The sequence below is a fragment of the Scardinius erythrophthalmus genome (genome assembly GCF_964197995.2).
Source record: "Scardinius erythrophthalmus genome assembly, chromosome: 6".
In the NCBI taxonomy this organism is placed as follows: domain Eukaryota; kingdom Metazoa; phylum Chordata; class Actinopteri; order Cypriniformes; family Leuciscidae; genus Scardinius; species Scardinius erythrophthalmus.
The window spans coordinates 19,808,164-19,829,238 of NC_138226.1; the positions used below are offsets into that span (position 1 = coordinate 19,808,164).

The 21,075-nt window shown below is 38.4% G+C and overlaps 1 protein-coding gene across 1 annotated transcript in view; it reads left to right on the plus strand.

Annotated features, from left to right (window-relative positions):
* Nucleotides 1–21,075, plus strand: part of dnah7 (dynein, axonemal, heavy chain 7) — a gene marked incomplete at its 5' end in the record, with an annotated part of 86,083 nt that overhangs the window by 34,625 nt on the left and 30,383 nt on the right. The window contains 11 exons of the mRNA XM_081367356.1: nt 6,541–6,717; nt 7,761–7,892; nt 9,122–9,343; nt 10,287–10,484; nt 14,316–14,471; nt 14,836–15,004; nt 15,290–15,416; nt 15,494–15,713; nt 15,790–16,662; nt 17,212–17,441; nt 17,569–17,899. Coding sequence (XP_081223482.1) covers nt 6,541–6,717; nt 7,761–7,892; nt 9,122–9,343; nt 10,287–10,484; nt 14,316–14,471; nt 14,836–15,004; nt 15,290–15,416; nt 15,494–15,713; nt 15,790–16,662; nt 17,212–17,441; nt 17,569–17,899 — 2,835 coding nt within the window. The remainder of the gene's footprint in view (nt 1–6,540; nt 6,718–7,760; nt 7,893–9,121; nt 9,344–10,286; nt 10,485–14,315; nt 14,472–14,835; nt 15,005–15,289; nt 15,417–15,493; nt 15,714–15,789; nt 16,663–17,211; nt 17,442–17,568; nt 17,900–21,075) is intronic.

Consider the following 21,075-nt stretch of genomic DNA (forward strand, 5'->3'; position numbering starts at 1 on the left):
AAAACCTGAGTAAATTGAGGTTTTGTCAAACAAAGACCACCCGTCGGCCCAACGACGGAATCCAATGGTGTGGGCGAAAGTATAATGCCTGTAGGTCTTTTACTAGCGCTTATGTGAAGTTTACTTAATTTATTAGAATGTAATCTTACTTTAGCTGACACAAAGTCAGTCTGATCTTAGTCCGGTGCAGAAGGTGCAGGGTTAGCTATTACCTTTTAGTTGGTTGTCTACTCCTAAAAGTGTAGTTTATTTAGCCACTCTGTACAACTTACTAAGTCAGTGACAGAAATCAAAACCTTTAGTCTCAAGATCTCAAGATCTCAAGTCTAAGACCAATCCTAGACACAGATTTGTGGAAACACCAGAATCCACTTAATCTACTAGTCATAATGATTTCAGAAGAATATAGAATAAATCAAATATAACCGGACAAAATTTTTTTTTTCTAAAAGTGTGCTATTAGTATACTTCTTTTAAACTAAAAAATAAGAAAGTATACTTTCAGTCTACTTCTTATGTACTTCTCAGAAATATACTTAAAATGTCACTTAAGTATACTTGACTTCTGACAGAAAAGTATTTTGATCGAGATATACTTAAAAGTATAATTAAGTATTCTGTATACTTGGCTTGTGCTTAGTCTTTTGATTGAGTAGCTATTAAATACTTTATCACATAGGTTTACATACTGTCATATAAACTTACATTGTTTGAAAATATTGATTTATAAAGAAAACAGATATGTTCCTAATTCTGAGTATCTGAGTTTTTGTGTGGGCTAGTCCACTGGTAGTGCACATAGGAATTTATTAAAGGATCTACTTTACTCTTTCCCCTCCATTGACCCATGAAGAGGAAACGACTGAATCACCTCCATAAAAATGGGTCTCTTAAATGCACGTTCTATATCAAACAAGGCTTCTATTTTGAATTACTTTTTAACATCGCGTTCGCTGGACTTTTTGTTTATTACTGAGACTTGGTTGAATCATGGCGATCAGATGGCTTTGAGTGAGTTGACACCACCAGGCTGTGACTTTTTGAACTCCCCTCGGACCGCAGGATGAGGAGTGGTGTTGCCACTGTTTTCCGAGACACTTTTAAATGCAGATTACTATCCACAGAAACCTATTTGAGCTTCGAGGTACAGTTACTAAAGATTGATACTCTGGATTCTTTTTTCTGTGCTTTGGTATATAGACCTCCTAAACTGAATAAGGATTCCATCCAGCATTTTTCTGATTTTCTCTCTGGATTGGTGTTTCGCTGTGATAAACTTTTGGTCCTTGGGGATTTTAATGTTCATTTATGCTGCCCATCAAAGCCATAGGTTAATGAATTTCTTTCTATTATTGAGTCTTTTAATTTGACACAACATGTTACTGGTTCTACTCATAAGAAAGGTCATACACTAGATCTTGTGTTTAGGGCTGACTTCTAATAGTCGAGGATTCGACGATTCGATTCGGAGAGGTCTGATTCGACTATGAACCTCATAGTCGAATACATGGGCGTCAGTTTGGTTTGAAATGTGCTGGGGACAGAGACGCATTCGCATTTTCAGAAGGGCTGGGTACCATTTTTATTTTATTTTTTCAGGTCATGTTTTGAAAGACGATGTCCTGTAGCTTACTAATGTAAATAAATAAAAATGTATTCAAAAATCTGCTTCACATTTTCAGCAGGGCTGCGGAGCGGCTGTGAGTTGACTCCACACGGTTCTCATGTGTGTTAAAAAGCTTTACGTGGTTTAATGTACCTAAACAATGATTACCAAATTCCCCTCTCATGTTGCTCCACATAACCACTTAAAATGATAAAAAAAAATCGAACCCAGAGTCCAATTATTATGGACGTTATCTGATATTAAGCGTTTCTGCTTCACATTTTCAGCAGGGCTGCGGAGCGGCTGTGAGTTGACTCCACACGGTTCTCATGTGCGTTAAAAAGCTTTACGTTGTTTAATGTACCTAAACAACGATTACCAAATTTCCCTCTCATATTGCTCCTCATAACCACTGAAAATGGTCAAAAAATCGAACCCAGAGTCCAATTATTATGGACGTTATCTGATATTAAGCGTTTCTGCTTCACATTTTCAGCAGGGCAGCGGAGCGGCTGTGAGTTGACTCCACGCGGAGTCAAACTGAAAAAGCTTTACGTGGTTTAATGTAGGCTACCTAAACAACCATCACCAAATTTCTCTCTCATATTGCTCCTCATGTTTATGAAATGTTATGATATATGTGTGATATATATGTGTTTTTTAGCTCTTTTGTTTGAAATGGAAAAAATCTAGCTGCTATCTAAAAAAAAATAAAAAAAAAAGGTTCGTCTATCAGTCGACTACGGCAAAATCTAACGAATCAGATTCGACTATGAAAATCCTTAGTCGAAAACAGCCCTACTTGTGTTATCATTTGTTATTTCTGTATCTAATTTGGTGGTTTCAGGTGTAGGCATTTCCAACCATTATTCAGTGGTATTCAATGCTGTTTGTTCTTATATCCATCCATCTGCCTTTAAATTATGCTAGGTCCATCAATTCTTCAACTGCAAACCTTTTTTCTGAATTTTATTTATCACATGTTACAGACTAAGTCTTAGGTGGAGAGGACACTGAAGTGCTGGTTGAGGCTTTTACTAAGTCATGTACTCTTGCCTTAGATTGTGTTGCCCCTCTTAAATTAAAGAAACATAAGGGAACATCTCAACCTTGGCTAAGCAATGTTACCCGCTCTCTTAGACAAGAGTGCAGATTAGCTTAACGGAAGTGGAAGAGACATAAACATCAGATTTCGTCTGAGATGTTAAAAGAGTCCCTGGCTAACTATGAGAAGGTAGTAAAGGAGGAATTTTTTTTTTTTTCTCTAAGGTAATTTCAGATAATGCAAATCAGCCAAAAGTAATGTTTGACATAATTGATTCTATTTTAAACCCCTCAAGGAATGTTATGAGAGATGACACACAAGAGACTTTTTATTATTATTTTTTATAAGATCAGAAGTGCAATTGTACCTTCACATTCCCGTTCATCAATTAATCCTGCGCTGTCTAACCTTTTCACTGACTTTGAACTAGTTTCATCAGCACAGCTGGCAGATATTGTCTCGAAAATGAATGGAGGTAGCTGCAGACTGGATATTCTCCCTACTCATCTTTTTAAAGATGTTTTTTCTACTCTGAGTTCTAGCCTAACGGCTATAATTAACAGCTCCTTGATGAGTGGAGTAGTACCAAACAGTTTCAAACATGCAATTCTTCATCCCTTGTTAAAAACAAAACTAACTCGGATCATACAGTATATAACAATTATAGACCTATTTCTAAACTGCCTTATATCTCCAAAATTCTAGAGAAAGTGGTCTACTCACAGCTATATTCATATTTTAATACTTTTGATATTTTAGACACATTCCAGTCGGGCTTTAGGACCTGTCATAGCACAGAATCTGCATTGCTCAAGGTCACTAATCATTGTTATTATCAGGATCACATGTTGTTCTAGTTTTATTAGGTCTAAGCGCTGCTTTCGATGCGATTGCCCATGAGATTTTTCTCAACCGTCTGGAGTGTTGGGTTGGTGTCCAGGGTACAGCCCTTTAGTGGTTTGCCTCATATTTAAAAGACAGGACAGTTGCTGTATATCTGGGAGACTTCTCTTCCACATTGGCCCCATTAGTTTGTGGTGTTCCTCAGGGGTCGATTTTTGGACCATTGCTGTTCTCTCTGTAAGCTTCCTCTAAGCACTATTTTTCGGAAGTATAGTATTGCATACCACTGTTATGCCGACGATCTCAGTTTTATTTTCCTGTGAGATAAAACCTGTTCGCTGGACAGAGTACAAGAATGTTACAGTGACATTAAACTTTGGCTTTCCAGCAACTTTCTCCAATTAAATGAGAGTAAAACTAAGGTTTTGATTGTAGGTTCTCCCATCTCACCTACTTTTCCTGATCATTTAGGTTCCTTGTCCTTAAAGATTGAAGATCATGTAAAGAGTTTAGGGGTAATTATGGTCCGCCTACAGTTAGTGCAAAATGCAGTAGCAAGGCTTTTAACGGGGGTGAGAAAGAGAGACCATATTACCCCTGTACTGCAATCCTTACATTGGCTTCCTGTTAAATTCAGGATTGATTTTAAAGTTATCAAGGCCCTATCAGGCCTTGCCCCCCAGTACATCAGTGATCTTATTATTCCCTATTCTCCTTCTAGAGTTCTCAGGTCCTCTGACCAACAGCTTTTAAAGGTCCCTCGTTGTCATTTAAAATCAAAAGGAGATTGTGCTTTTTCTGTGGTAGGTCCCAAACTCTAGAATAGTCTCCCATTCCACATGAGGTCAGCTCCATCAATTGCCACTTTTAAGTCTTATTTAAAAACGTATTTATTTTCCTTAGCTTTTGGATAAGTGATGTTTGCTTTGTTGTATGATTTTAATGTTATCATTTTTGTAAAGCACTTTGGGGCAACGTCTGTTGTTTGAAAATGTGCTATATAAATAAAGTTGCTTGCTTGCTTTGGGGGTGTTGGATTGATTTGATGGACTGATCATCTGTTTTTTGATCATTGATCATTGTTCTCTAGTCACTTGTTTTTAACTTTGGGATCGCTTCAGCAAGCATTTGCAATATATTCCAATAATATATTCCTGTAATATATTCCACCTACAACGGCAGGCATACTCTGCACATGTTTATTTATTTTAAATATAGTACAGTCTAAAAATGTGATGAAATTTGATGAAAATATATCCTCACATTTCCCAACGCATTTTGTTATATCTTTATCAGAGGAGACATCTCTCAAACTGCCTTTGATGTTTTGAGTTGCAAAAAAAGTAGACCATCAAATGGGATTGTCATTGTCATTCGGCAACCCTGTCAAAAGAAGACTCGCCAATTCACTGGCAGTGCCACAATAACACACCTACACCACGATTTCCCCTCACCCAGCCTACTCAAGAATGTCATAATGATATGTCGCTGCTGAAATTCTTTCTTTCAGAAACACCAACGCGATTTGCTCCCCTTATTTATCTCAGCGTCTTCTCCTAAGATGGCTTTGTATCCGACAATGCTTCTGCCTCACACATCCTAGCCTGAGGAAAGGCTCTTATAGTTATGAATTGCAGCCTTTTTTGGCCCAGTGTGGGCAGAAGACTATGATTTAAAAGAATGGGTGATGATGACAGATTAAACAAGCGTGTTATGGAGACAGAAAGCGTGTGAGAATATCAAAGTGTGTGTGAACATCTGTGTGTTTTTGTGTTGTTTGCAACCGCCACCAGATCAGATCAAAGTAGGTGCCGAAGATAGCGCCAGAGGGAAAGAGCGAGACAGAGATCAAATCTGTGTGAATATCGTCTCTTGCTTTGACGGATAAATAAAGAGGTCTGGCTATAACATAAGCATAAACCATATCCCCTTGGCTCAAATCTGTCTCTTGCAGTTTCTCTCTTGCTCTCCTCCTTTTCATACATAGATGCATGACTCATATGGCCTGCTGCAAACTAGAGCAAAGTTCAATGGTAATTCAGTTGAACAAGCTAACATCTCCTCGAGGTCATGCTTGGCCCAGATGTCTCCTCAGGCTTAACACCTGTGCAAAAGCACCCAGTTTGCAATTCACGTACACCTCTACCATTTGCATGGGCCTTCCGTGGGAGCCGGTTTCTGACAGCTGTTTCCATCACGTAACCTTGATGATGTGCTATTCATCAAACCATTAAGCACAAAAGACCTTTATCTTTATGAGTAACCCAGTGCAGCTGCCGTGCAGATGAATAAAATGGAATTTATTTGAACTATGTACCATTCCAGATGGCTAAGTAATAAACATAAAAAGTTTCGTACCCTTTTGATTTGTGTGTCCACATCCTTTTGAAAGTGCTACTTTGGTCACGAGTGCTGTTTGTGCACAACTTTTTGACATTTACAAAAGAAGATGGTAATTTCATTGCCATCATCTAGTCAAATGTTAGCATTGTTGCTGCATTAAATTGATCAAAAGTGATTATTACAGATACATTGAAATAAATGCTGTTCTTTTGAACTTTCAAAGAATCCTGAAAAAAAAAAAATCATGGTTTCCACAAAAACAAGTAATAAAAACTCAGTGAGTGTTTTAGCGCAATTTTCTGACGTCATGGGATCACAACACTAAGAGATAGTAAATCTTTTTATGTTTTTTTTTTTTTTTTTTTGCGTTCCCGAGATTAGACCTTCCTTAACATAATGCCGAAAACCCGAAGTCTCTAGGTGGTCTGGTTGAGGAGGAGATAGAAGTGCAAGATTGGTGCGCACAGACAGAACAGAAATCATGAGTTAACAATCGCAATTTTGTCCGTTGGAAAATTGCGCTAAAAATTATCAGCACTATTTTCAACATTGATAATAAGAAATGTTTTTTTGAGCACCAAATCCACATATGAGAATTATTTCTAAAGGATTATATCAAGTGAAGACTGCAATACATATTTAAACATTTGAACAAATTCTTTATCAAGAACTGGGACTTTATCAAGAACTGCTTTCTGTGCAGGTATCTCGGTGTGGTATGATCTACATGGAGCCTCACATGCTGGGATGGCGGCCTCTGATGCTGTCCTGGCTCAACACTTTGCCATCAACTCTGAGCTCCATGCACAAAGACCTCATTACTGGCCTCTTCGACCGCATACTGCCTGCATCTCTTCAGCTCATCCGCAAAGGCACTAAGGTACAACTGTAACTGTGCTGCAGATAATGAGCGAGTGCTTTCCCACTGAATTAAAGGCATCTTTAATATTAAGAGAAACAATTGCACACTCATTGAATTAATATTCTCCTCCTGTTAAGCACTGACAAATTATTTCAACATGTTCCCTATTCGCTCAAGCTAAACAGGACACCCAATTTGGGACATGACTGAATACTTTGTTTGTTAGATTGAATGATTTTTGCTTTAAACATATCTACATGAGTGCAGCCATACCATGAATGGTGTACTTTTTCAAAGTTACAATTCAAAGTGTCCATTATTGCACAGCCAGAATACTGGAATTTAGTTGGCGAAATTATTTACTCAAATACATTTGCATAATGATACTAATTGACAACTTTCCAAGTTGTATATCTCTCTTATACTTATACTCATACTCGTACTCTCATTACTTCTTTTACAAATCTCAATGTCAAATCAATAGTTTGTGTTCATTCAGTTATAAATTACTGAGCACTTTAGGACACATGGTGCTGGAAAAAAAATATGAACTGGGAGAAAAAAAGAAAGACATTAGTTTTTTTATTTGAAACATAATTATTACTCTAAGAGTCTGGAAGGAATAGGAAATGCATGTTCTCAATTAAGTACAGGCATTACATACAGAATTTCCTTTCCCAATAATCACAGGCTTCTGCAGTTAAGGGTTCTTTTGTGCTTACATGCTTGCATTGTGCTCAGAATGGGATAAAGCACTAATTATGTCCTTTTTTTTTTTTTTTGAACACTTTCCTGACAGTCCTGTTTTGTCTATTATTGCTAACAGTGCACTTTGGTTATACAGTTTTTGTCAGACAGAGTAGAGCTTTCTTCTGCCACTCATTTGCTGCTATATTTCTTCCCTTGTCTGTCATTTTTGTCTAGCAATTATTGAGCTTATTATTTATTATCTCACGTTGTACCTTTAAGATAGTTTTGTCCAGTATAATAGCACACCACCATATATCTTGCCATGGATTCTTGGTTCGGACTAATGGAGTGTGTTTTGTGTGGGCATTCAGGAATTATCTCCCACGTCCAACACGAGCCTGGTGAGGTCTCTGATGAATCTGATGGACTGCATGATGGATGAGTTCAGAGAGGAGAGCCAGATGAAAGGGATGAATGAAAGAGATGTCTGCTCCTGGCTTGAGGTGAGGAGATAAAATGTGAAAATAAGACCAAATGTAGAATGTTGGACACTTAATGCACTCAATGCTCACAGCTTTGCCTATGAAGCCGAAATTGATCCGCACTGCTGCTGAGCCCACACTGAGGCAGTTGGCAAAAAACCAAGCAAAACATCTTAGCAACCACATAACAATGTCCTAGCAATGATCCACAACACATTAGCATCATGGCATTACGTTTCACATAGGCACCACTCACATTTTCATCATTTGATCTAATTGTGATCAATCGTTTTGTGCAATATTTTACATTAATTAATTGTTTATACAATATATCTGACGCATAGAGAGGTTCAGAAGGTTATGAATACAGAGGAGAGATGCCTTATACTGGATATAGTGTATCTCAAGGATCTTTTCATTTGTTTGAATAATCGGCTTTCATGGCTAGTGAATCAAACTGCTTGTTTAGTTTCACTTGGTCCTCAAAGCATACTAGGGTCTTTTTTTCTCCAGTTTGGGTGTTTGACTGCAAATTCATCATATTAATTGCTTCTCACAAATGTCTTCGCTTTACTGCCCCGAGGGGTCATATCTTAAGCCGAAGGCAACTTTTGCCTTTTTTTGTGTGTTGTCTGACTCTGAAGTCTGTCAATACTGTCTGCATTTCTCCTCTAAAGGTAATAATCTTTTTCCACCTGCTCCTCTGAGACGGAGATCATATCAGTGGATCAAAAAGTGCCAACATAGACGGGGAGTCTCATTGATTAGCTGCTAGTACAGGATCAATGCTTAGAAAATCTCCCTCCTCCCAGATAGGAATGACTTTATTTGGCGCCTCTCAGTTGGTCATCAGAGTATTGCACAATCTTGAAGTTTTTTTTTTTTTGGTGCCAAAGGAGCACAAAGCATTTTGTCTCAAATCAATGATGGCAATGTTTGTATTGATTGTCATTGCTGCAGCAGATTGATCTTAAGGTTGAATTAAGTTTGTAAAGAAATATTTATGAATAATCGATTGGATTAGTAGCTGTGGGAAGGTCAGCAGTGGGTCGTAGTGATTACACAGCAACTGAGGACATAAAAAATTATATTATTTATGGAAAAACTCAATATATTATACCTAAAAATGGACTTATCAGACGTCAACAGTAAGATTTTACTGAACTGTTTGTTAGTCAAAATACACTTACACTACTAGCTTTGACTTGTCTTACTGCATGAAAACATACTTTTTCTCTCTTCCTGTATAGGGCATATTTGTTTTCTGCCTTTTGTGGTCAGTCGGGGCCAGTTGCACTGAGGCTGGACGGGTAAAGTTTGATGGTTTGGTAAAGGAGATGCTGGCAGGTGGCCTCAGTGAGGAGACGCGCACACAACATGAAATCTTGGAGCATGTGGAGCCTCCCGCCAAGCAGCTGACAGTGCCTTTACCCACTGAGGGCACGCTCTATGAATACCGCTTCCTCAAAGAGGTCAGGAAGTTTCTTCAACACATTTGAGTGGATATGTAGAGAGAAACCGATTGGGCTCTTTTGGGAAGTTTTTTCCTGTTCCAAATTTTGGGGGTAATTAGGTAGCTGACATGAAATACTTTTTGAAAACTCCTCTACTCCATCTAAATCCATTTTAACAGCTTACTGATCATTTAAAAAAAAATTAAAGAACCATCTAAAAAAGTTTTTATTGAGGACAAAATGTGATAATCTTTTGTGTTATCTATATTATCTTCAATTTCCTGCAGCTTCTTATTCTTTCTCAGAAATGTATCTCAATCTGGCTTCCTAGAAAGCATTTGTGCAATTCTAATATTCAGGCTGATTTGGTATTAAAAATTCCATCTTGGCTTGAACAATATTTAGAATACATACAAAGTGTAAAACCAACCTCTTAATTTCTGGAGCTTGAGGCATGTGGATTTGATTATTTCTCTTTTTCATCCTGAAATACTAATAAGCAAATCTACTCTCTGCTCAGGAAGCACACTCTCCTCATCCCGAATGAGCTAATCTGTCTTGTTATTTCTTAGAAATCACAAGCTTTATCTCTGTGTAATAAAACTTCAGGCATAACCTGGACTAATTTGCCAATTTCATGCCTCATTAAATGCTGAAAATGTCATTTATCAGAGAAGAAATGGATTATCCATTGCTTACATTTTTCTGCTGTAGATAAAAGCCTTTTTTTCTGAACAGACAGGAACATGAAGTGTATATAATGCTTCTACAAAGAGTGCATCATTACATTTTTAAAGGTGCCATGATGGTGGAATTGCAAACACTGCAGCATTAATACACACTGTAGTTTCAGACAGCATTGAAGGACAGAAAAACAAAACTCCAAACCAAAAAGCTAACAAGAATATTTAATAAAAAAATGTTTTTTCAATAAAAATGGTTTACAATGGTTCTCTAACAGGGTCCAGGCAGATGGGAGTTGTGGACTGAGGAGCTGAAGGATTTTCCCCCTATCCCCAAAGATGTGCAGTTCAACGAAATAATTGTGCCTACGGAGAACACTATACGCTACACTGCTCTCATGAAGCTGCTCATCACTCATCAGAAGCCCACCGTCTTTGTTGGCCCCACGGGGACTGGCAAGAGCGTCTACATTCTAGTGAGTGTTTCAGCGCAGTTTTTACCACAATGAATACCAATTCATTCAATTACAGTGGAAATGAAGCAGTCAGTCAAGTTAACATTATTTAGTAAATGGATTTCCACTCTATTCAAAAATTATATAACAAACACGATAAATGTAACCATTTAAAAGACAAAAATATTTTTTGCTATAGCTTTTGTAGCAGGGGCGCTGCCATTTTGCAGTACTACAGCTTGTGACATCACAGGGTTGGTTGTCTTGCCTGAGTTCAACAGAAACAACAATGGAGGACAGATAGTGAAAGATAAAGATTGTCAAAGATGGAAACGGGAAAGCCACAGCGCATCAGAAGACAAAAGGGAGGTCACTATTACATTGCTCCTGGATTTAAAAATGAGTTTTACAGTGTTAAAGCAAATGACAAAAGAGTCCATTTTCATAAACTGCCGCTGAAACGGAGACCAGTACTGCTTCACTTCCTAAAACACATTCAGACAGAAGTCCCACTGCCTCAAGATTTCCATAGTTTTACTTGGATATAGATTATGTTGCAAAAATTACTGTCAGAAATTAAAATGAACCACAATCATTTTAATTACCCGTTTGTCATTCCACAACATGCAGAGATAGTTAAAAGCCTATGCAAATCGCTTAATAAATATTTCTTACCATGACATCATCTTTTTAGATCCATTTGCATTCCGTGCAATAAAGTTTTTAACCAACTTCACTGCTTGAGTCCTGAATTATTTTTGTTCGCCTATTTTACTTGCCGACAGATATTATGAGTTTATCTATTACTAGTAACGATTACAGCAACTAAATGGACAAATCAAAGACCAGAATCGAAACATTAATAATATTCATTATGGAGCCAACCAACTCTCTTTTAAATGGTTACATTTATCGTGTTTTATATCGTGTTATATATCGTTTGATAAATAATTTTTGATTGGAGTGGAAATCCATTTACTAAATAATGACTGACTGCTTTATTTCACCTTTAATACTGTATGTTAATATTTTAACACATTTGTTTTTATATTTAATTGTACTAAATTAACACATTAAATTGGCACTCCTAATTAAGAATAATTAAGAATTAAGTTTGGTAATATACTTTATATTTCCTGCATAATTCTGATTTTGCTGGTTGTGCCATTTAATGAGGAGAGTTTACTGCAATTTAGAATGGTGTAGTGATTAAAACTCAGTTTAGTATTAATCAGTTCATACTAATATAATTCGTACACTTTTTAATGAATTGTGACTCTTCAACAGATTGAAATTCTTTGTATTCATAGGTGTACAAAAGTTTTACCTAAGACTAAAACTCATCTGTTGAATTGAGTCTTACCTTCAACAGATAATTTGCTTTAAACAGAATATTCTGTCATCATCTTCCCACAGTCCTGCCACTCGAAACTGAGACTTGCTGCTTGAGACTTTTTGGGAACATAAAAGAAGTTTACTTAAAAGTATGATATATTTAGTCAGCATTTGAACTCTTGTCCCCTGTCCCCCACATGTCTTACTAAAGCAATAAGCCCCTTGAAGCTCCGCTCCACGTCGTGCCTAACAGCTTCAAGGGGCTTATTGCTTTTATAAAACGGTTACTCCATAAAAATATTAATTTTAATAATAATTTTATTCATAAAATAAACACCAGCGACAAAAAATATGTTATAACACATATATTCCTCTGCCAAGCAATGTAGTTCCAAATAGGTTGCCAGGCAACACATGCAGCAACCGGCAGCAACAAAGAATCACAAACGGCAGTTACGCAGTAATGCTAAGGTAATGCGGTCACAGTTGTATGTTTGTTGAGAGTAATTTGTAACGGCTTCGAACGTGGCTCAACCATTTATAATTAAGGACCGGAACTATCCGTTTATAAACTTACATAAAGGTGTCTTTTGTGTTTTGGTCTTGTATAATCGCACCTATGACACCAAGTGAGTCAGGACTTCCACTGGTGCCTCTGCTCAAAAAGGAAAAGAAAAAAGAATTAGGTGCACAGCAAAACTGTCTCTACCCACAGCTGAGCATAAAAGATCTTACTTGATTTTGTACGTCTGCACACTAAGGGACGACATGTCATAAGATTGTTATGGATGATTTGAGACCAACTGTTGCCCACTATACATGAATACCAACCTCTTTCCACACTCATATTTTGGTCGGTGGTACATTTAGAAAGTGACTCGACTGAAGATCCATCAGCCAAACAGCATCATCTGTTACTTGCATCATTATGATTTTGTTTTAAATACACCTGTGGGATCAATTTAAACATCATATGTTTGAGTAATGAGTAATGTTTGTTTAAAACATCAATATAATCTGAATCACCAGTTATTTCAGTAAAATTGATAGGATTATTAATTCTTTATACTCACTTACCCACTCACTTCATAGGTCTCTCTACCTCCTCTTTCCTCTTCTCCTCCTTCTTTCTTTTTTTCACAATTTCCCCTCATGAATCTTTGCCAACAATTTGAAGGACTCTAAAAGTCTCCATGTTGAGAGCGTGAAATGCCTGCAGGTGCCAATGCCTTCATCACCCTCATTTAGCACATGAATATTAAATCATCATTTTTCACACTCTGCCACATGGCTCTTTCACAGAGTTGTAAGGAATGAAAGAGATTGTATGTGTCATGCACAAGTAGAGCAACTCACGTTGTCAAGCTAAAATGAATGAGCTCTCTCTGAAATGTGCATAGATTTACATTAATTAGTTGACACATGGCTGATCCATAATAAGAGCTTTTATGTTGGTTGTACATGTTGTTGTTTTTCATCCTTTAGGTTAACTGTTAAATTTATTGGGATTCAAAGAGATCCATATTGCTTTGGTTTTTTAGCTTGTATTAAAGGACAAGTTCGGTATTTTACACTTAAAGCCCTGTTTTCAGATCGCTTCTGATGAAATAGAACGGTTAAGACTGAAATTTGGACACATGCAGCTGGCCCGAGAATTTTCGGTTTCTGTGGTAGCACCCCCCCACCTCCACAATGGCTGCATAGGTGCACTGGCACAATCCTTCCTAAAACGCATTAAACTTTCGTTTACAAAGACGTGAAACTCACCGAGTGGTCAGGGGTGTTCACTGATATGCTCACACAAAAATCGCTGCAAAAGATGCTTTCCAACAGGTTCTATCGTAGTTTTTGTCCAACTCCATTGACTTGTATTGGATGTGCTGTGAGGTACGGTATTACTCCGCTGCCAGAGTATCTATTATTCAGGCTCTCAACGGAAGAATGTACGGGTGTGAGGCGTTTGGAAAAATAGGTCCACAGTTTTACAACAAATGGTAAAACACCTGTTGGAAAGCATCTTTTGCAGCGATTTTTGTGTGAGCATATCAGTGAACACCCCTGACCACTCGGTGAGTTTCACGTCTTTGTAAACGAAAGTTTAATGCGTTTTAGGAAGGATTGTGCCAGTGCACCTATGCAGCCATTGTGGAGGTGGGGGGGTGTGCTACCACAGAAACCGAAAATTCTCGGGCCAGCAGCATATGTCCAAATTTCAATCTTAACCATTCTATTTCATCAGAAACGATCTGAAAACGGCTTTAAGTGTAAAATACCGAACTTGTCCTTTAAGTTATTATATAAGACAAGACACAAGCATAATTATGTCAGGTGCGAAAGTTATATAAAATCATTTCCTAGACTAATTTACTTACAGCATCGTTATAATGGTAGTGACAGGCTAAGAATAGAAAGACTGTTTTATTATCACTTCTAACACAGGTTGAAAGTGTTCATGAAAACATGTATGCAACATCTGTGCTAACTAGAGCTAATTAAGTGTCTCTAAATCCCCCACAGGACTTTTTGCTGAATCGTCTGGAGAAGGATGTGTACAGTCCTCTGTTGATCAACTTCTCAGCCCAAACAACAGCAGCGCAGACCCAAAACATTATTATGTCTAAACTTGATAAGAGAAGGAAAGGAGTGTTTGGTCCTCCCCTGGGAAAGAAAATGGTATAGCCTACTTTAAGCATCTTTTTATAACCCTTTTTTTCCACTGGAGAGGATATGATTAAATCTCATTAATTTTTTACTAAGCAGTTCTTTAAAAAACATTTATGACTTTAGTTTGTTACTAAAAGTCTGACTGTAACTTGAAAATTAGTTCTTAATTTCCAGAAAATTAAAATCTGAATTAAATGAGAACAAATGTGTTCCCCTGAAAAACAAGTTCACCTGTATTTAAAATGGCATGTTTAAAATGGCACATTATCTTCCAACATTCAAAATGACATTGACTTTAGTGTTAAAAACATTTTAGTCCTGTCATTTTTTTAGTTATTTTGACTTTAATTTGTCTTTTGATTACTTTGATCAGGTAGTGTTTGTGGATGATGTGAACATGCCAGCAAGAGAGACCTATGGAGCCCAGCCTCCAGTGGAGCTCTTACGACAGTGGCTCGACCATTGGAACTGGTATGAAATGAAGGACTGCTCCATGATCAGCTTAGTGGACATCCAAATCATGTGTGCCATGGGTCCGCCTGGTGAGTTCATGTCACTTATAAACTGTATGCTAATACCGTTTTTATTCAAGGCAAATGCAGTTCAAAGAGCAGTGTTCAGCAGGGTTGTTATTATTAACTAAAACTAAAGCAAAAGCTATTCAAAATAGTTTTGAGCAATGGAAATAAAGCAGAGCAAACTTTAGGAGGCCAATAGTACTTGCATGCAACTTTGAGATTGCAGCAAAGGAAGCAACAAGTCTAATGTTTTGAACAGTGTATACTGGTCTGCTTTAAATTATTTGACATGTCCATTGTCATGTGCAGGTGGAGGTAGGAACCCTGTGACTCCTCGCTTTTTACGCCACTTCAACACTGTGACCATTAATGAATTTGATGACAAAACCATGTTCACTATCTTCTCAAAAATTCTGGACTGGCACTTAACCATAAGGTAATGGTGCTTCATACCAATGTGAGTAATAGATAAATTACATTTTTAATACATTTCCTGTTTTTACCTGCTTTCAGATTTCCATTTCCCAAACTGTTCGCCAGCGTCACCTCTCAGATCATCAATGCCACCATGTCTGTGTACCAGGAGGCCACTAAAAACCTCCTGCCAACCCCAACCAAGTCCCACTATCTCTTCAACCTTCGAGATTTTTCACGCGTCATCCAGGGGATCTGCTTATCACGGCCGGAGACTGCAGACGACCCTATGGCCATCAAACGCTTATGGGTGCATGAGGTAACTGCAAACACAGTTTTATAGGCCATATCACAGTAAGAAAGCTAAACTGATGTTGAAATATCCTCTCATGCAGGTTCTGAGGGTGTATTATGACCGCTTAGTTCATCCGTCTGATTGTGCATGGATGGTGGGCTTCCTGCAGGAAGTTTCTAAGTCTCATCTGAAAGAAGATTTCCATCAGCTTTTCAAGCATTTGGACAGTGATGCAGATGGGCTTGTAACCGAAGATGACCTTCGGAGCCTCATGTTCTGTGATTTTCACGACCCCAAGGGTGAGGACCGCAACTACCGGGAGGTGGGTAACCCCGAGAAGCTCCGTCAGGTGGTGGAGACCCATCTTGAAGAGTACAACAATATAAGCAAGGCTCCCATGAATCTTGTACTTTTCCGGTTCGCCATCGAACACGTTTGTCGCATCTCCCGAATTCTCAAACAGCCCCGTGGTCATGCTCTCTTAGTGGGAGTCGGAGGGAGCGGCCGTCAGTCGTTGACGCGCTTGGCCGCCCATATGGCTGAAGCCGAACTGTTCCAGGTGGAGATCTCGAAGAGTTATGGGGTTGCAGAGTGGCGTGATGACCTCAAACTCATCATGCAAAAATCGACATCTGGGGAAACTCATGGAGTCTTCCTTTTCACTGACACCCAGATTAAGTTGGAGTCATTTTTGGAGGATGTGAGTAACTTGTTAAACACTGGTGAGGTTCCCAATCTCTTTGCCGTAGATGAGAAGCAGGAGATTTGTGAGCGCATGCGTGTCTTGGACCGTCAGCGTGAACGTGATAAGCAGACGGACGGCAGCCCACTGTCTCTTTTTAACATGTTTTTGGAGCGCTGTCGCAGCCAGTTGCACGTGGTACTGGCCATGAGTCCTATTGGTGACACCTTCAGAAGCCGCCTGAGACGTTTCCCGGCTCTCATTAACTGCTGTACTATTGACTGGTTTCAGGTTGGTATCAATGTAAAGAATGTTAAGTGTTATTTTAGTGTAATTGATTTACTATTTTAGTTTTTATACATATTTAAATTTTTATACATATTCATATTTTAAAAAGAGTAATTTTATTTATTTTTTATATATTTAAATATGTAAAGTCACCTTTATTTTTATAGTGCTTTATACAATAGAAAATGTGGTTGCACTTTTTTTTTACAGTACGTACACTTGTAAGTACTTACCATATCTTTCTTACTTACCTAAGATCGTACTGGGTATTTAGTTACTAAGGTAACTAAATGGGTTAAGGTTAGATTTAGGGGTAGGTTCAGGGTTATTACCTAGTTATTACCCAGTTACTGTATTTACTATAATAAGGACATATCTGTACATATCCGGAACATGACTGTAAAATAAAGTGCTACTGAAATTCTTTCAAAGCAGCTTAACAGATTTAAACAGGAAAGTAACAGAATTAATGATGCGTGCAAACTTCATTAAAAAATGAGATAAAATCTGTGATATGAGATAAAAGTGTAATGAATCCTTATGTTCCAAAAGAGCTGGCCAGCAGATGCACTGCAGGCTGTGGCGTCTCGTTTCCTGGAAGATATTGAAATGACGGACACTACTCGTGAAGGCTGTATTAGCATGTGCAAGAGCTTCCACACATCCACCATAAATCTCTCTGCAAGTTTTCTTTCGGAGCTGCAACGCTACAACTATGTCACACCAACTTCCTATTTGGAGCTTATATCTATGTTTAAGCACTTACTCCAGCGCAAAAGATCGTAAGTCATTCTGGTCTGAGAGGCTTTACATTAGAATCATTGACTGATGACTGGTTTTAATAATTAGGTTGGCACATTTTGACACATTTTGACATTTCATTCACATTGATTGTATCTGTTGTTACAGTGAGGTCATGAAGCTGAAGAGTCGTTATGAGGTTGGTCTCCAGAAGCTGGAATCGGCTGCCACTCAGGTGTGCACAATGCAGGTAGAGCTGGAGGCCCTTCAGCCTCAGCTGCGTGTGGCCAGTAAAGAGGTGGAAGAGATGATGGTGGTCATCGAGCGAGAGTCTGTGGAGGTATCCAAGACAGAGAAAGTGGTCCGTGTGGATGAAGCAGAAGCTAATGAGCAGGCGTTGGCTGCCAAGGCTATTAAAGATGAATGTGATGCTGATCTGGCGGTTGCTGTGCCCATCCTGGAATCCGCATTGGCTGCTTTGAACACACTCACACAGCAGGTTGGAGGAAACTATAATTGAATAATTATTCAAACTTTATGTTGCATACATATTGCATTCTAGCCTAGCACATATTTGCATAGAAAAACTATGGAAAAGTAGCGCAGTGGAATGGAAAAGCACATTCTGTGTGAACTGACCCAGCTTTCCAGATGAAGCGTTTTTTAACAGACTTGGATATGTAGGTGTGCTGTAGTTGTACAATCAGTATTGTAAAAAGCGCCAAATAAATAGTTGACTTGACTTTTGCAGAACGTGCCATGCTTGCTGTATTCTCGCATTTTAAACGGCTTTGAACGGATGTCGCTAACGTGTGACTCCCTTCTGCTCCGCTGCTTTGCGCATGCATAGAAGTAATGATTACGAGAAAGTTTCTCAATATTACGAGAAAGTTTCTCATTATTATTAGAAACTAAGTCATTACGAGAAAATTAGTCCCTAGTGAAAAATAAATAAATATACTAAAATGTATTTGAAATACATTTATTTTATCCTAAGTATACTACAAATACATTTACATATTTATGTGCTTAATATAAATACCCTGTAATTGTACTTTTAGTATACTAAATTGGTATACTTAAAGTCTGCTAAATTTGTTCTTAATGCACTTTAGTTATCCGGAAATAGTGCTGAAGTTCAACTAAAGCTATACTTAAGTATATTTGACTGTGCTAAAGTGGAACTATAGGCTGTATGCACAATCTCTTCTGCATTTTGTCTCAGACCGCCCAGTTAGCCTACATCCGGTGCTGTGTCAGAAGCCATTTTGCATTCGTTGGAGATAATGGTAAATTACACTCTCTGTTTACAAGAACTTCCAGCGGTTAAAGTGAATGATGTTAACAATATTGTGAGCCGTAAGCTGTTACACCTAAGAGTAAGAAAGAGAAGGGCTTTAAATGATATATTTCGATCTACATCGACAACTTTGAGGGTGAGTATTCTCTCATATCATGCGAAATTCGACTAGCGAATTGGTTTCTAAAATCATTGTCTCCGTTTCTGTGAAAATTAATTTTATGAAAGTTTTGCCGCTATTACACTTCGCTATAGAACGTGCTATGCGGCAGTAAAGACGCTGGCTGAGATTCTACCGGAAATACGTCAGCAGTGTTCGTGCATAGAGCGTATTGCAAGTAAACTTTACGTACACTTTACATTTCTTGCATTTAAAGACTGATATTATACAGTTATCATACTATCCTTTCTAATAGTGATATTAAACACATTTTAAGGCTTAATATTAAAGGGGGGGTGAAATGCTCATTTTCACTCAATCTCCTGTTAATCTTGAGTACCTATAGAGTAATATTGCATCCTTCATATCTCCAAAAAGTCTTTTGTTTTATTATATTTTTAATTGAAAGATAGGCTGTACCGAGTCTTTCCGGAAAAAAAGAGATGGTCCTCACTGCAGAGCATAAAATCCGGGGGGAGGAGTCGGATAAAATCCAACTCCTCCCACCTTACATACCTAAACCTACCAATCTCCACCCCCTGATCCCTAAACCCACCCCTAAACCTACCCATCTCCACCCCTAAACCTACCAATCTCCACCCCTTATATAAGATCCGACTCCTCCCCTCGGATCTTGTGTACTGCATTGAGGTGCTACTGGAAAAAAACGAGCGGCTGGGGGCGGGCCGTGTGGGCGAAGCTTAGCTGTGCTTACCCGCCTAGCTAACAACACACAGAGACATTTGTTCAACAGTTTTACTCACCGTTCCAACGCACGACCGTGAACCTTTATCATTGTGACTGCTCGATCCTTAAGCATTAGACGATCTGCAAATCCGCCGATCTGGGCTTTGTTTATAAAGCAATCATCGTCGAAATGCAGGGAACAACAGTCTTACACAACTCCGTTTATGCTCAGGAAAACAAACTCCATCCACGGGTTCTTTAACGCTGGGTTCTTTGGGAATCTGTGCAGGGTTGTCTTGCCCTGGCAACCAAAAACACACTTCTTTGGTGACATTGACTTCCCAAAAGCCGGGCAGGGCGCTTTGATGGCGAACTGCTTTCACTCTCTCTGGTCTAGGAGTGCGCGCGCGCCCGCGATCTTACCGGAGAAGTGCCCTTAGGACCCATATAAGGAAATTCCGCTCTATCTTACGTAAGACAGAGCCATACTCAAAAAAAACTTTCCGAAACTTGTGACAAACCGGAAGGAGTATTTTTGGAACAAAAATACTCCTTCAAACGTACAACTTAGTTTTTGAAACTTTGTCCATGTTTAGCATGGGAATCCAACTCTTTAACAGTGTAAAAAACTCAGTATGCATGAAATAGCATTTCAACCCCCCCTTTAAGAAATGTGCATTGTGCAATAATAAAGAAGTACTCCAAATAAAGTTTAATTATATTTATATCAGTAAGTCTCGAGCAATATGTCAGTAAATATGTTAATGGTTTGTAGTATACTTTGTATGAAATAAATGTATTTTAAATACATTTGGGTGTAGGTTTTTTTCTCAAGGGGCCATTATTATGAGAAAGGTTCTCATTATTACGAGATTTTTTCCCTGAATAGTATAACATATAAAGTCATTATATGAGTATCATCGGCCAAAACATTATCCATATAAAACCATCATATACAGCATGATGAAATAATTTACTTACGGGTTGTGATGCAGATGCTGTCAGGTTCAATACTGTTGGCTGCTTCATCTTTCAACAAATTTCTTTTCGAAACTCTCCTTTACACTGTGCCTCGCTGATGAAACAAAATGCTCCAAACAAACATATAATCCTTCAACGAGATCCAGGACAGCATTAAAATAAACCATCCACTTGTTTCCGACGCTGGGATCCTTCTAAAGTCTGTGCAGAAATGCAAACGAGCTGTTTAAACTAGATGCGTCAAAGCAAATGCTCTGTCCTGTTGACAAACTCAAGTGCGTGGAGTATGTCAGAAACTGAACACTCATCTGTATACTGTATCCAGTGTAGACAACATCAGTGATTATAATGGGTTCTATTTGCTTTTGACGTGACGCTCACATCCAGTGTAGGCAAATGTCAGCCGTTAAGTCAAGCGACTGAATGCCAGTGGGCGGGGCCTATGGTGCAATGATGTGTAACTATTCGTCGATGTCTTGCTCTGGAGGCAGTCATATGCAAATGTATTTGCCTGTGTGACGTCACAAGTCACCCAATATCAGAACAA